At 42.6% G+C, this 15,951-nt stretch overlaps 1 protein-coding gene across 3 annotated transcripts in view; it reads right to left on the bottom strand.

Moving 5' to 3' along the window:
* MIB1 (MIB E3 ubiquitin protein ligase 1) overlaps window positions 1-4,113 on the bottom strand; it is a 77,427-nt gene extending 73,314 nt beyond the window's left edge. For all 3 annotated transcript variants that reach the window (XM_064705963.1, XM_064705964.1, XM_064705965.1), the window contains exon 1: window positions 3,647-4,113. In XM_064705963.1, coding sequence (XP_064562033.1) covers window positions 3,647-3,875 — 229 coding nt within the window. In that variant the 5' untranslated portion in view covers window positions 3,876-4,113. The remainder of the gene's footprint in view (window positions 1-3,646) is intronic.
* Between the last annotated feature and the right edge of the window lie 11,838 nt (window positions 4,114-15,951).

Genomic DNA, 15,951 nt, shown 5'->3' with positions numbered 1-15,951 from the left:
CTTGACTAAGACAACTTGCTGTAAATTACATTAGATGTTCTAAAAGCAAGAACAAATAAACAAACACACAGGATAAATCATGGGTGCTCTGTCTTTTAAAATGCTTTGACATTTTTGACTTAATGATCAATTATGCCCCTTTTCAGGTATACAAACCTATTAATACAACACAGAAAGCCACTCATCTCCTGCAGATAACACCCAGATTTTCAGTATTACCAGAATACAGCACATTATGCTTTCCACATTGCACTGATGCACACTCCAGCTGGGGGATAATTCTGTATCAAGGTTTCCATTTCCTGACTCCAGCCCCTCGGCCACCTCCCCTTATTCAAACACAACTTAGTAAATTCTTTCAGCAGGAAAATAATATTGTTACTTTGAACCAACTGTATAAAAAAAGGAAATGAATGACAAATGAATTCTGCTCTATAGAAAGCAAATCTTCAGAAGGAGAATAAACAGAAAAAGTTTCTGTATTGCTCATGGCTATTATGTGAACATAGCCAAATGTGCTCTCTACAAACGTGGTACTTGTCTGGCCTTTAGCTCAGGCAAAAGGCTGCCTTCCTCTCTAAATAAAAAGTTTGGATTTTTAACTTTCTTGCTTCTCTTCAGCAACTCAGAAAATAACTCCTGTTTCTTTTCCAGAACACTGTCAAAAAAAGGGGACACTCAAGACTCATAGATCCTGGCAAAAGTCTACTTCATAGAAAAAACAGGAATTATCTGCAAGTAATTGAACAAGCACACTGCACTGCTGATGTATCACATCTGACCACTTTCTCCATTGAGGAGCCAGCTATGCAGGATCTACCTGAAGTGTTACTTCCATGTGAAATTTTGATTCTTTTCAAATCCTTGGTTTACCAATCTCTCTCAAGTGCTCTGTCGCACTTAAAGCAATGTGGGCAATGTAAATATGACCACACCAAAGGGCAGCTAACACAGCAAGCCTGGTAGACACAACCAAAACAACCCCGAACTTTCTATCACAAGTCCCTCATGACCCAGATGACTACATCTGGAGCAAAGAGTTTATAAGCCATTCTTCATGTAAATGAGTTTTTATTTTAAGAAGACCATCCTAGAATCTTAATAGCACTAAGGCTATTAAAGTTTTCTAAGATGTTTTCTAACCTACAACCACTGAAAGACAAGAACAGTTTATCTTTTAAGTCTGTGAAGTATAGTTCTGGCATATACATGCACAAACATTAATCAAACTCAACTTGCCTTTTTTTTTTTTTAACAGAATGACCTTCAAACATTACTTTTATAACACTCTAAGTTCCTGATGCACCCCTACTGTTCTTGGCTGCACAGGCCTCAAACTTAAAGTAGCAATTCCAGCAGCAAGCACCACTTCTAAGAACTTACCATCAAGACTAGTTTTGAATACATAATAGAAAGAACTCCCAGCAATAACCGATTTTTATTTTTACTATTTTACTTTTATATTTATTTTCCCTATAAACTTACATTGTAATTGTAAATTCATGAACCAGAGAATTTTTTTTCATTTTAAACTATAAGAGCCATGACACACCCTCCACTAAGTATCACCAAACAAAAAGCCACCCCGTGCTTTATAACATTTCCTTGCCCAACATCATCATTAATACTACCACAAGAAATTCCTGTTACCTAATCCCACTTACATTAATGTCCCTAGAGAAGTATCAAACTATATCATCCAAAGTCAGTCACTTACTCTAAACAATGGACATTCACCACCACGGAGAAAAATAAAATCATTACCAAAAGGTGAAGAAGGAAAGTGACTTAGACAAGACTACAAAGTGAATCAGCAGTAAACAGAGGACTTCAGTCCAAACTGACAGCACCTTAACGCTATTAACTTGGCCCTTTTGTTACAACTACTTTACAGAATTCTACTCTTCCTATCTCCAGGGAATAAAGCCCTCAAAAGTAACTCCCTCTTGCAAAAAGCAACCCTGGGTACCCACACACAACAGTTCCATGAGGATGAGGATGAAGTTCACCAGAAAGCTCAGGAAGAGAAATACCATTTTGCTAAGCCTGACAACAGCAATGAGTGTGACACAATATACACAGTTTTATCTGAAACAGAACTTAGAATTCTAATACAAAATATAAACAGAAATTAAAATCAGAAGGAATAAAGCAAAAAACGGAAATAAAAACATGACAGTTTTAAAACTGAATATTAAATCTAGGCTTCCAGATAGTTAAGAGGACACCATCTGCTTGCAAATATGTCAGGCAGGGCTAGAACAATGAGCATTCGAGGCTCATATGCAACATTTATGCTTATGCTTCAGTTCTAAGCAGAAGCTGTCCCACTGGTTTCTACAGGACATCAAACACAGGTAAAAGTTTCTAAGCATAAACATCTGCAAGACAAGGACTGCCAACTTGAAAGACTCCTCTTTCTTGTTTTAAAGTCCATTGCAAAAGGATTTTCAAAAAAACCATCATCATCATGCCAGCAGAGAGGAAGATACCCAGTCACTGAAAAATTAAATCCATCTCAAAGGGTAACCATGCAATCTTTGGGGTCTTTCCTTAGCAAGGTTTTTTGTAATCAGTTAGAATGAATTCCATGATTCTGTCTCCTCAAAAGTATTTTAGCTTTAAGTACTGCTGTAATTCTCCTTGCTGTAACACTACACGTAGCTGGCACAAAGATGGTCTCTCCATCACGTCCTAAATGAAAGACACATTACAAAAGAGTACAGCTCAAGTGCCTCAATAAATCAGTGCAAACACCTCATTACTGAGGCCCTGACCGGCCCAAAAGTCACCTCACAATATTTCTGATAAAACTTAACAATATCTACATCTTTCTGCGTGAGCTTTCACTGTAAAAACAGGTGCTAAAATGAACATTTCCCTGCAGTGTTTGCAACACTAACACTGCCGCATAATGTCAGTGCAGATCAAATTCCATTGTCCAAAATGACAGGATTTAAAGCATAAATATCAAGCGGCTAAGTCATTAAAAGAATCAACTCATGCACTTCTTTTCCTCCCAGTACCTTTACTATTTTACAGCAGCTCTGGCAATACAGATAAAAGGCAACGTGCAGATTACAGGCACAAATCCACAGTACTTCAACCACTTAGTGTAACCTTTACAAAAAAGGCAGTACACATCTCTTCTGCAATTATCCCTATACTTGGCCAGTATTTTACAAAACTGCTCCGAAATAGAAATTCAAGAAGTGGGGATCGGGGCGTGAAAGCAAACCCAAACCTTGATGTATCACCCTCTCTCCGCCTCCTCCCCAGCCCAACAGGAGCCTGCTGTCTGTGGCAGATCACTTTTGCTTTGTTTCCAATTTAGCAGTCCCGGGACAACTTCTGTCCCCGCGGCCCCGCGCTGTAGATTGTCCCAAGTTTCCGTGTACACACACACACACAGAGACACACGGACGCGCACACACAGACACACGGACGCGCACACACAGACACCCACGCCCGGGGAAGGGGAGGGTGCAGACTCCCCCCCGCCCAAACCCAAGGCAAAGGCGAACCTCTAAAAGGGGAAGAAGGCAGGGCGCAATCCGCTCCCCAGGACGGGACCCCGAGCACCCCGGGTGCTGCCCCCCGACCAAGCGCCCTGGGGGCGGAGGTGCCTCCATTCCCCGCCGCTCACCGGTGGGCGCGCTGTCCAGGATGCGGAGGTCGTAGGCCCCGGAGCAGCGGTAGTTGGCGGCGGTGCCGTTGTCCCACACCACGACCACCTCCTCGGGGCTCTCGAAGCTGCGCACGGTGCCCACATGGCCCTCGCCGCCATCCTGCTTCCCCCACTTCCAGTCCGGGCCGCGGACCACCCGGGCCCCGACTCCTTCCACCATCACCCGGTTGTTCCGCGAGCTGCTCATCCCGGCGGCGGAGCCCTGGGGCGGATGGAAGGGGCGCGCAGCCCGCAGGCGGCGGAGGGGGACCCCGATGGGGGCGGCTACCTCGGGCGCCGGGCGGGAATCTCCGTCCGGCTCTTCTCCTTGCTTGCTTGCTCGCTTCTTGCTCGCTCGATCCCCTCCTCCCTTCCTTCCTCGCTCCCTACGCGCCCATTCCCCGGCCCCAGCGGCGTCCCCCGCCCGCTCCCACCGCCGGCCCCGCTCCCGCCGCTACATCCGGGACCTGCGGCCGCGACGGCGCCGGCTCCAGGGAGACCGGCGCGCCCGCCCCCGCCCCGCTGTGCTGCGCATGCGAGGGGGCGGCGGCGGCGGGCGCGTCGCTCGGGCGCCCCCTGCGGAGCCGCGGCGGGCACTGCCGCGCTGGCCCTGCCCCGGCCCGGCCCCGGGGCTGTGCCCGAGGGAAGGGCCGGGAGCCGAGGAGCCAACCGGGGCTGCTCATCCCTGCCGGGAGGGCTGCCGGAGGCTTCACCCGGTCCCCAGCCCGGCCACTCCTTCTGGAATCGCGGCGTCCTGCCGCCGAGGGCTGTGGCGCCGCCCCGCCCGGCCCTGAGGTGATGGTGCGGTGGCTGAATCGGCCGCCTCCTGCTCCATGCACAAGGTGCTCCTATCGCCTATGCTTCCGTGGCAGAGGGATTATCAATTCAATTGTATCAACTAAGTCATGAGCCATCTACCTTGGGTAAACCATAGAATTATTGAATGGCTTTGGATTGAAAAGGTCTTTGATGGTCAGCTGGTTCCAACACTCCTGCCATGGGAAGGGACACCTTCCAATAGAGCTGGTTACTCAAATCCCCATCCAATGCAACCTTGAACATTTCCAATGATGGGACATTTTATGCATCTACAATTCTATGATTCTAAACCTTGTGTACTGGTTTTCTCATTTTCGATTCACTTTTGTCTCCTCACATCCCAAACTGTGGATGCGAGGCTTGTGTGCTACCGAGGTGAGGTTGGGGGGGCCATACTTAGGTACCTAGGAGCATTTTAAGCTGGTGTTCAGGTGCTCCAGTCTGCCAAGGGAGGAATCAGTACCTCCACCTGCCCTTCCCACCTCGGAGGATCCTTCACAGGGAATGTATCTGCTCAAACTTTGAGCCTATACCTGCAATGCAATTCTTTATTAATTACCCTCTTTTTTAGCACTCTCATGACACTCAAGGATTTCCTTTAATGCCACACAACCTTGCTAATCTTTTATAGAATATAATTCTTCTCTTCAAAAATGGTCCTTGATTACTTTTGTCTCTCCTTTTTTATTATGTCACCTTTTTAAAAGCATCTAACCTAAAGGACAGACGAGTCTGAAACAGACAAAAGAAAACTGTTTCTTAGTCAACAGGGACATGGCTGAAAAAAGGCAGCCCAGCTACCTGGTGTTCAGGGTATTTTTACTGTTTCTGTGCTTTCTTCCACCTCTGTGGTTATTAACACAGCTAGAAGAGTCTACGAGATCAGCTCCTGACTTCTTTTGTGCATTATTTTACAAAAGTTATAACACAGCGGAATAATATGAACATGTAACCACCAGGCCACCACATTCCTCGCATAATTTATTCCTTCTTAAACTCTGCTAAGGCTGAAGAATGTTACCTCAAACATGATGCTGTGTCCTGACAACAGGTAATCCCAAGCAGTGTCTGATTTCTGCTCGTGCAGTGGAAACCTTGAAGCCAAACAGATACCACACAGTTGCCAGGCAGTGTGGGTTTTATGGCAGATGCTTCTACTTGTACAAAAGCTACCCACAGCTTGTACTAGCTTATTACATTGGTACATGGCAGAATTTTCCAGAAATTCTGGATGTTTCTTGATGTTTTAAAGGATCTAGCTGGGCTCTTGTGGGGAAAATTTGCCCATCTGCTTCATTCTACTTTTTCATGCTTTGATAGTTATGGACAAGTAAAAATTTCACACATGCCTAAGGATAACCCAGAGCATGTTTTTCTATTACTCTCTGGTACAGTTAGATAAAAAGGCTTTTTGTAATCAGGAAAGGTATGCCAGAAATAACTAATAAAGTCTGAGATCAGAATTAGTTCTCCTGGAGAGAATCTGAGAAGTTCATCCCTTACATTAATTTTTCCACAAAGGCTGTATCCTAAATTACAGACCTTAAGAGGATCTGCTGCTGCTGCAGTTCAGCAGCAATGCATGTGGGTAGATATTATCCTGGAGCTTCTTCTCTCCCAATCATCCTTCTGACAACTCATGCTCCATCATGGAACACACACATGTAACCCAGTATCTATTGGACTGAATGAGACTGCTCCCTCAATAGCTGACAGGGACTTCTTTACCAGCTCAAAATACAGAGCCTTGTACTACTTTTATTTCAGTGGTAGAAAATAAAGGCTGGATAGACTGGGTTGATGCATTCACACATGCCAATAAGTACATGACTAATTTTTGCACTCTAATCCCCTGCCATTTCTACTCCTATATGGCTACAAAGTTGTGAAAGGTGCAAAATTGTCATTGGCTACATGAATTGGTTTTCCAGAATCCCAAATATTTTATTGTACTATCTCTTTGAATCATACTTTATATTCCATATTCTGTGCATCTGTTTCACCAACTAGTAAAGAAAAGAAAAGATATTTAGCTCTTATTTTATTTTAATTAGCCTTCAAAATAAGAAGTAAATACTGTTTTCAGATGGAGATTTAAAAAGTTACATCAGGGCACAGAAAAAGAATATAGCTTTGGGGAAAGATTTTCAAGTTAAGTTGGACAGTTTGTGGTTCTATCTTGATATTTTTCTGGTATCAGTCGCAAGAATATACAACAGCATTAGTGCTAGAATAATAAGCAAGAGAAGTTAATTCTGAGTAAGGACCAGAAGACTATTGGAGACTCACAGAAAGGTGTAAACAGAAGAATCAGAATGTAATAGCAAGAGGAAGAAGAGAGCTTTGAGTTTTGAAAAGAAGCTGAACTAAGATAAGAAATAAAACAAGCAAAAGTATAAACAAGATAGAGATTCCATAGGAAGTTGGATCCAATTAACATATTGTGACAAGAAAAGTGACAGGCACCACATTTTCAGATATGTGTCAGCATTTTCTTTAGAAACTGGGAAACTAGCCACCGTAACACCTTAAGGAAAGAACTCATATTCATTTTTCAGCTGAAAAAAGCCTTGTAGGCTTAAGGCCTTTTATGAGGCAGGAGTTAGCTCCTTAGTCGGCTGGTTGTACACAGAATAAATGCACACAGATTTGTAGTTGTCTCTAACAAGTCTCTGGTCCCTCAATAGAACTGTTTTCTTCTCCTGATGTATGCTGAGAACTTCTCATATCTCCTGAACTTGCATTTGCTCCTTATTGCACAGAACAGGTATTTTACAGGAAAGAAGAGAAAGGAGAAGGAGAAGGAGAAGGAGAAGGAGAAGGAGAAGGAGAAGGAGAAGGAGAAGGAGAAGGAGAAGGAGAAGGAGAGAGAAGAGAAGAGAAGAGAAGAGAAGGAGAAGGAGAAGGAGAAGGAGAGGAGAGGAGAGAGGAGAGGAGAGGAGGAAGGAGAGGAGAGGAGAGGAGAGGAGAGGAGAGGAGAGAGAGAGAGGAGAGGAGAGGAGAGGAGAGGAGAGGAGAGGAGAGGAGGAGAGGAGAGGAGAGGAGAGGAGAAGGAGAGAGGAGAGGAGAGGAGAGGAGAGGAGAGGAGAGGAGAGGAGGAGAGGAAGGAGAGGAGAGGAGAGGAGAGGAGAGGAGAGGAGAGGAGAGGAGAGGAGAGGAGAGGAGAGGAGAGGAAGAGAAGAGAAGAGAAGAGAAGAGAAGAGAAGAGAAGAGAAGAGAAGAGAAGAGAAGAGAAGAGAAGAGAAGAGAAGAGAAGAGAAGAGAAGAGAATTGAGCCCTGAGGAGCACTGCTGCTGACCAGTAACCAGCCAGATGTGACCTCATTCACCACAACCACATGAACCCTGTCCTTCAGCCAGTTCTTCACCCAGTGCATTGTGAACCAGCTCATCCCATGTTTGGATAACTTGTCCAAAAGGATGATGTGAAGGACAATATCAGAAGCCTTACAAAAATCCAGAAAAACTGCATTCACTATCTTCCCTTCAGCCAATAGATGTGTGACTGTATCATAACCAAATTGGTTAAACAAGACTGTCCCTTGTGAATCTATGTGCTCACATTGCACGTAATTTAATCTATCAGTCCTCAGACCGTGGGGGAAAATGCTATCTAAACCATCAGTACTAGATCTGGCAGATAATTTATTTCTTTGCTTTTCAGGTCTACAAAATTACACTTATAACCCTCCTCCAACCTAGGACCAGTAGAAGAATGGGACTATGGGTTTTTTTCTACTATTCAGATGGGCAGAGCAGTAATGCCTTAAGCTGTTGCATCATGAGCAAGCAAGGCTTGTCTGTGAAAGGCTTATTTACAGTGTTGCTGGCCCTATGAGACAGTGCTTGCTTTGAACACCTCAGGTAGTCATGGCAGAGCAGTTGAATCAGAAGCTGGAGGAAGGGAATCCACAGTGCTGTAGGCAAAGTCTCTCTAATTGCAAGGACTTGTTCATATCCATCCAGTGCAGGAGTTTGGATGTGCAATATGAACCAGTGAACAAGTTCTCTTCTGGCTACCCAAAATTATGTATATTGCTGAGTCAGTCCTCCAGCTGGTGGTTATGTTCTTCCTCACCACTTTCTGCCATATTGGAGCAATCCAGTAAGGGGCCAAGAGAGAACACCTCTGGTTTGTGCAGAATTCAGTGCTGTGCATACCCTGTAGCCTCCTTGGTTTTGTTGGAAAGCAAACACGTTTGTAAGAGTGACTTTCTGTAAGAGCAGCTGCCACCTTTCTGAAGGGTAGGGCAACTCTCAGGACAACTCTCACAGAGTCACAGGAAACAGGACTTTGGAGAACATCCAGCCCATGCTCCTGCTCATCAAAGCCATAGAGAAAGCTGCTTGTCCAAACTCTGCCTGGCTGCCTGTCAGATCTGCAAAATGTCATGCTCCAGCAGGAAATTCAATATAAGTATTTGCCTGGATTTAAGAGAGGCTTTGATTGAAGTTTTTGTGGACTGTCTTGTTTGATTAGAGCTGAACTTGCAGTGTAGTATCTGGAACACATAATGGAAACAGACCACAGAAAGGGAACTGTGCTATCTGGAACACAGAAAAGGGACTGTGCCTTTTGCAGGAAAGAATTCTATAGGAAAGTCTTGCTTTTATACATTTCAGAAGAAAAAAAAAATCTCAACTTCTTGGAAAGATATTTTTTAACTTGTAGAGTTGCGACGTTTCATTTACTATCTTGCACAAATCCTGAGTTCTTAGAACTTGTCATATGAAGGATATATATGTAAATAGCTGCCTATGAGTTGAGAAAGAACATCTAGTTTGGATACAATGAGCAGATTGCTCAGTTTTCTTTTTAAATTACTGAGATAGAGTTTATTACTCTATACTGATCTGAGTCAAAAATTCTGCTTCCTTAGTTCAAGACTCTATTTTAGAACAAGCATGCTTTTTTAGTCCTCCTCCTGAAAACTGACAGAATTCTAGATTTTAATTTTCTGGTTTTGCCCAAAAGGGATTTTATACCACAGTTCTTTCCTGTGAACTAAAGTACTAGGAAAAAAATGTGGGAAAAGGAAGCAACTGTCTCTTATTGAAGTTATCTATTCTTCGTGTAACTAACTCGAGTAACTGAGGAAGACAGACAGAAATATTGGCAAATAAAAAAATACTGTCTTACTGAAAAAAAGATTGCCTCAAACGGTTGTTCGGTTTTTTGGGGTTTTTTTTGTAATGAAAAGTATGTAGCCCCACTCCACAGAAACTTCTGGTCTGATAAACATGCCACTTCTTTAAGTGCAAATGTACATAATGTATATTTTCTGGAACCCGAAGTACCGGTTGGGAACTGCAGGGCATATCCTGCTTTTCCGTGGTTAAGCGTTAAAAACAACCCTGATTCCGCAGCCTCTGCTGCCATCGCGTGGCCGTGAACCATCTCTCATTAGCGCTAAAACTCGCCCGTCGTCTGCCCTTGTCGCACTCTTATTTCCTCTGCTTTATTTACCAGGATCATTACCCCGGCACAATCCAATTTTCTTCCTCAATTTTCAGAAATGTCATGAATAATTGGCATTGCTTTTTTTTCCTAGTTTCTGCAGAATAAAAAATTTTTAATGTCAGGTAGTGAGCAAGTTGTCATGCACCAGAGCAAATTGCTTCGGTGGGTTTGGTTTTCACTATGGTTTTCACTATGCTAGTGGCATCCTCTATGAAACTGTTAATTAGAACAGATGTATTAATCCACAATGTCTATGACACTGGATTTCTTTTTCTAATGAGTTTTATCTCCTTTTCTAGAAAAGAAAAACAGCTTAGCAGAGAACAGAATAAAAGACATAATTTCATTTTCCTGCTGTGAAAGAGAAGCACTCCTATGGAGATCTGCTAAAAAAGAATGTTTGGGGTTTTTTTGTTTGGTTTTTTTTGTTTGTTTGGTTGGTTTGTTTTTTGGGTTTTTTTTAAATGAAGGTAAAAGCCTCAACATGTTGAAAGTGTTTTAGGGTAATAATAATAATGAGCATCCTGGAATCTTCTCTTTTGGTTAAGGTTTTACGCTTTACTGTGCTGAACTCTTTTGAGTGGAGAGAAAACAAGAAACCTATGCAGTTAATCCTGGAAGTTTTAAATATCCAAAAATAAAATAAAATAATATACAATTATGTAGCAATCTAGGGCATACACACTACAATACCACATACTGATGTTTGCACATCTATACAAATTCTACTTTAGCTCACCTTAAAGGATTCAAAAACGTATACTTACCTGATATTTCCAATGGTTTAGCCAAATATTGTTGTTTAATTTATAAATGATTTTTAAATTAGGTGATGCATTGCAAGGAGGGATTAATTTCTTCCTGGTATTACATTTCCTGATTGCAAAGATTGTAAAGAAAGTACTTACTTGAAATTCTAAGATGTAATCAGAACCAGCTAGGTCATATTTTTAGACTGATAGGAAAATAAACCATCTCCACATGTCATCAAGATATTTTAAGGATGTTCCTACTTTATGTGCATGATAATTTTTGTTGCAATCAATGGGGCCAATCATGTGCATAGAGTGTCCTGTGTCAAGTACAGGATAGTCTTGTACTACAAAGGCATTCAATATGCACTAAGTAATGCCTGAAAGATGACTTCAGTACCAAAAAATACCTCTCTTTAATTTTAACAATCCTCCAAAATAGTAACAAACATTGAACAACTCAAGCAGAATCCAAATTTTCTATGTTTTGTCATAAGAAAATTGTTCCAGTCACAACATTATGCAATCCTAAATTCTAAGAAGTAATGTTTGCAGTACACTGTGACAGACTTGTTGAAATCTGCATTTATCTAAAACATGGCTAGAAATTTTTTAAAAATTAAAAATTACACTTGCATACAATTCTTAGAAATAATCTTCACTCTTAACAAGCTAAAGAAAATCTAAGAAATTGCCTAAAGGAAGAAGATTCATTGAGCTTATTTCTGACTCCATTGAATTCAGCTGGTGCCATAGTGCTGATGTACATAGAAAAAGAGTTACCAAATGTATAAGGAAGTTACTTCATTTTGGAGGAAGGTGTTACATGATTATAAAACATTCTAAGATATTTTGGTTTTTTTGTGTGAAATGCAACTTTATCCTTTTGTTGTAATCACTTCTTCGAAGTGATTATGAAGGAATGAAAACAGGTAAATAAAACTGAGAAGGCTTTACTGCAATAAATCTTCCTTGAAGACAGGAAGAAATTTAACATGGATTCAACATCCAGTTCTACTGTGCTCTTTCAAAAATTCTCTAAGTTCTGTAGCAGCTTCTGCTAATGTTTTTAATGAAAAAATTCATAGGACAAATGTCCTCAATATAGTTGCTCACTTTCAATGGTCCTCTATTAACCCTGACTTTGTATTTAGCAGTTTGCCAGCTGTAGTCAAAGGCAGGGAGCTGAGTTCATGCAAATCAGATCCTGCAAGAGTCATCCCAAGGGAGACAAATATTGAGCAGTCTTCCTGTTGCAGCAGCTGTTGAAGGTATCTTCAGTCACCCAAACAGAGAGTAAAACAATACCTGCTATGCCTGATGAATTGAAATATATTTAATAATAGATTTATTATTGAGGGAAACATAGTTAAGGGAAGAAGATAAATTATAATAGATAAGAAGATAAATATAATAGAATTATAATAGAATTATAATAGAATTATAATAGAATGGTCTGGGTTGGAAGGAACCATAAATATCATCTAGTTCCAACCCCCCTGCCATAGGCTGGGACACCTTCCACTAGACCAGGTTGCTCAAAGCCTCACTCACCCTGGCCTTGAATACCTCCAGAGAGGGCACATCCACAACTTCTCTGAAATCTCTGCATCTTCCCTCATCCAGTTTAAAGCCATTCTCCCTTGTCCTACCACTACAAGCCCTTGTAAAAAGTCCTTCTCCAGCTCTGTTGTAGCCCTCCATTAAGTACTCAAAGGCTGCTTTAGTGTCCCCAGGGCCTTCTCTTCTGCAGGATGAACAACTCCTGTTCTCTCAGTCTGTCTTTAAAGGTCTTCCACGCCTCTGATCATTTTTGTGGCCCTCCAACAGATCCACATCTTCCCTGTGCTGAGGACTCCAGAGCTGGATGCAACACTCCAGGTGGGTTCTCACAAGGAAAAATTAGAGGGGGAGAATCACCTCCCTTCCCTGCTGACTCTTTTGATACTGTCCAGGATGCTGTTTGGCCTTCTGGGCTGCAAGCAATTGCCAGGTCAAGTTGAGTTTCTCATCCACCAACATGTCCTAAATAAGTTCTTTTTGAATCCTTTCTTCCTTCCAATTTTACCATCATAAAGGGCTGAGAAATACTCCTTGATGGAGTGAAGAAAAGAACCATGGAAGAAAAACAAATGGATGCATGGGAATATGAAGATAATAGTAAAAGTAGCAAAGCTTAAGAAAGGGACAACAGAAGCAGCCCTTCCTAATGCCACAATCATTGATTTTTTCATGAGCACCGAGAGTACAAACACAAACACAGCCTGGCTTTTTCCATCTGAAATTTGAAGAGCCTCCAACACAGAGCATTTTCACTGACTTCATTCATATTTTAAGGAAAGACAAATAAATAATATGCATGAGGAAGTCTTGAGAAATGCTGAATTGAATTTTTCAAATGCACGTTTTTTCTCCCATTCCCTTGCTGATAATAAATATCACCAACACTGGATGCCTTTTCTTTAATGGAAAAAAAAAACTTTTCAAATGTTTTATGCATGGACTTTGCACTTTTTAAGTATCCCAAGATAGTTTATGCTGACACAAAGGTATTTATCCCATTTTGTTAGATGAATACTAAAGTTAAACAAACATTAAAAGAATATAATCAAACAGAACCTTGAATTTAGAGCTCTGAGGTTAAAAGTCACTTTGCCCCTCCTCAGAGGTACTGCACTGAAATCCATTCCAGAGAACTGCAGTGGGGCCAACTTGCAACTGTCCATTGGAATGTCAGTAAGAACATAATGATTCTGCCCCAAACCCCAGATGATCATAGAACCACCTCCCTAAACAAAAGATAACATAAACATAGTGCAGACTTCTAGTGATAAAAGCAAATCAGACTGTGACTCTTCAATTGCTTCTGTCAATTATTATCTATTGCTTAAGCAAGATAAATTGGGAGACAATATGAAAGAACAGTCCTGTGCCCTTTCATTTCTGCTTAATCTATAATCCATTAGTACTGGGTTGAGGCAATCGTTTTATGAAGCACTTGGAAAGAAGAGAGCATATTGCAAACAGGAACTCTCTCTGGGAAAGCAGATTCTCCTTCTCTGAAAAAGAAAAATGCAGTAAGCGTTCAAAACGCTGTAGGGACCACCTCGTTTTTGCACACATGCACAATTTGCAATGACTCAATCACTTGGAAGTGGTTGTAGTATGAGCAGAATACAGCCTTTTCTTTATCAGCTCTGCAAAATGCATTGTAGGCCAAAGTACAACCTTTTAAATACTTAGAAAGCCCAACACCAGAACCGGAGGATCTGATGGGAATTGCTTGAAGCAGAAGGAAGTAATTAACATTTCTGCTGTTGTCAACGTAGCAACATGTTTACTCAGTAAAAAACCCAAACCCCTCAGCCCTTCTCAGTACATGTCATTTGTTTCAGTTTGCCAGCAGCATGTCACATGTGCCTGACCTTATTGATATTCCCATGAGTAACCAACACAGGGTAGGTGGAAGTCCAAGACCAGATAAACGTCATCAACCTTTGTGTCTGGATGTTTTTTCAGACATTCAATCTCTCTTGATTGTTGATCAAATCATTAAACTGCTGGATTTGTATGACTCAAAGGCTTTCTCTAACCAGAAACAGCCACACCTTCCACTTTTCAGTCAAATGAGTGGATATGCATTTAGAAGCCTTCTAGACCGAAGGACATGGGCTGTGTCCTCTTCTTTCTCAGACATTTGGGATTTTTCTTTTCTCTAGATTTTGGATGACTCAAGGATTCTTCAGCTTAATGAGGATAGGGCTCAGATACAGAACAGTCTGCTGCAAGCAAAACTAGTTCCCCCTTCAGATGTAGCAGGTTCCTCTGCAACCTAAAATCTAGTTGTCAGTTCAGCCACATTATTGTCTCTGAAGATTCCTAAGTTCACACTGCAGATGAAGCCTACATGTTCTCAAACTGAGCTATCTACACCAGCTCTCCCAGTAGAGTGTCCCTTCATGATAAATCCTTTTATCCGGGGTGTACAGCACACACTCCCAGCAAGTCAGGACCAAAACCTGGGTATGGTTATTCTCCATCAGCAGAGGAAGGGCAGCATTGATGACAGTAGTTTTCCACCCATTCGATTTCCTGTTTCTGTAACAGCTCTGGGGAAAAAACCCAAACCCCAGACCACCCCTGCCTCTGCTTATCAACTCACATACTCTTTTCAACTTTGGACAGCTGACTGTATAGGAAAAACAGGTATTTTAGAATTTCTTCAGATCTCTGCAATAGACTCTTATTAGTCTTTCCATGGTGAACAAGAACATTTTGGACCAAGATGCTTTACATCAGTGCATAATCTGTCTGGTAAACTGTGTCTTAATTAGGAGGAGTAAGTGAAAAACGCCGCATCTCCTTTTCTGTGGTTACATTTTTTTCTTCTTTTTTTATTTTGTAAATTTTGAAATTTGGATAGAGTAGGAAAACACAGATAAGGCAAGAAGTGAAGAGTCTCACTGAGCAACGTCTGTCTTCTCTCAGCAGTTCATGGAGCTGGGCCATAAAATAAGGAGAGGGAAAGTACTTCTGTGTACTGTGGTGCATGGATGCATCTCAAATAGCAGATGCTCAGCTCCAGGATCTTCGTATTATCAGCTGTGCTCCTAGGATTTTGCCAAGGAAAAGACGCAGATACTGAGAGTCTTTTTATGAAGCTGAAGGGGGGAGCATCTGAGTTAGCAAACACGAGGGCCTCTAAGCAACAATCCATACAGCTGAAAAGGGAAATTCTGTGGGGAATTGGAGATACCTCTACTCCTCTCTGGTCTTCACTAATGCCTTGTAGCAGCAGTGATAAGTGGAAGAGCAGTAGCACACTTCTGTCTCACGTAAAATATTTAGAGAGAGATTGCTGATTAACCACTGCTGCATTTGGAAGCCCATGTCCCCTCTTCCCTGCCCGTCAGTGACTGAGTTTCCACACGCCTGCATCAGCTGCTCCTTACGGTTTGGGACGGGTTCCTTTCTTATCTCACCCCCACACTCCCTCTCCACCCTCCCGGCAAAGCGACGGGACAAGGTGACGCCGAAGGGGCCCTGAGATGTCACCTGCCGTGGGGCGGCCGATGGCGGCAGCACCGCCGCGGAGGAGCCGGGCTCAGGACTGCGTCCCCCGCGCGGCAAGCTGCGAGCCAGCCTAGCCCCGGCCCCGGCCCCTGAGAACCGGCCCAGGCCCCGGTGGCCGCGGCGGGGGCGGTCCCGGGGCGGCGCTGCAGCGCGGAGCGGGCCGCGGGCAGCGGCGGCGGG

Source organism: Zonotrichia leucophrys, chromosome 2 (genome assembly GCF_028769735.1).
Source record: "Zonotrichia leucophrys gambelii isolate GWCS_2022_RI chromosome 2, RI_Zleu_2.0, whole genome shotgun sequence".
NCBI classification, from domain to species: Eukaryota; Metazoa; Chordata; class Aves; order Passeriformes; family Passerellidae; genus Zonotrichia; species Zonotrichia leucophrys.
The sequence above is the reverse complement of the archived record's forward strand: the minus strand, read 5'-3'. Positions and strand labels throughout refer to the sequence as shown.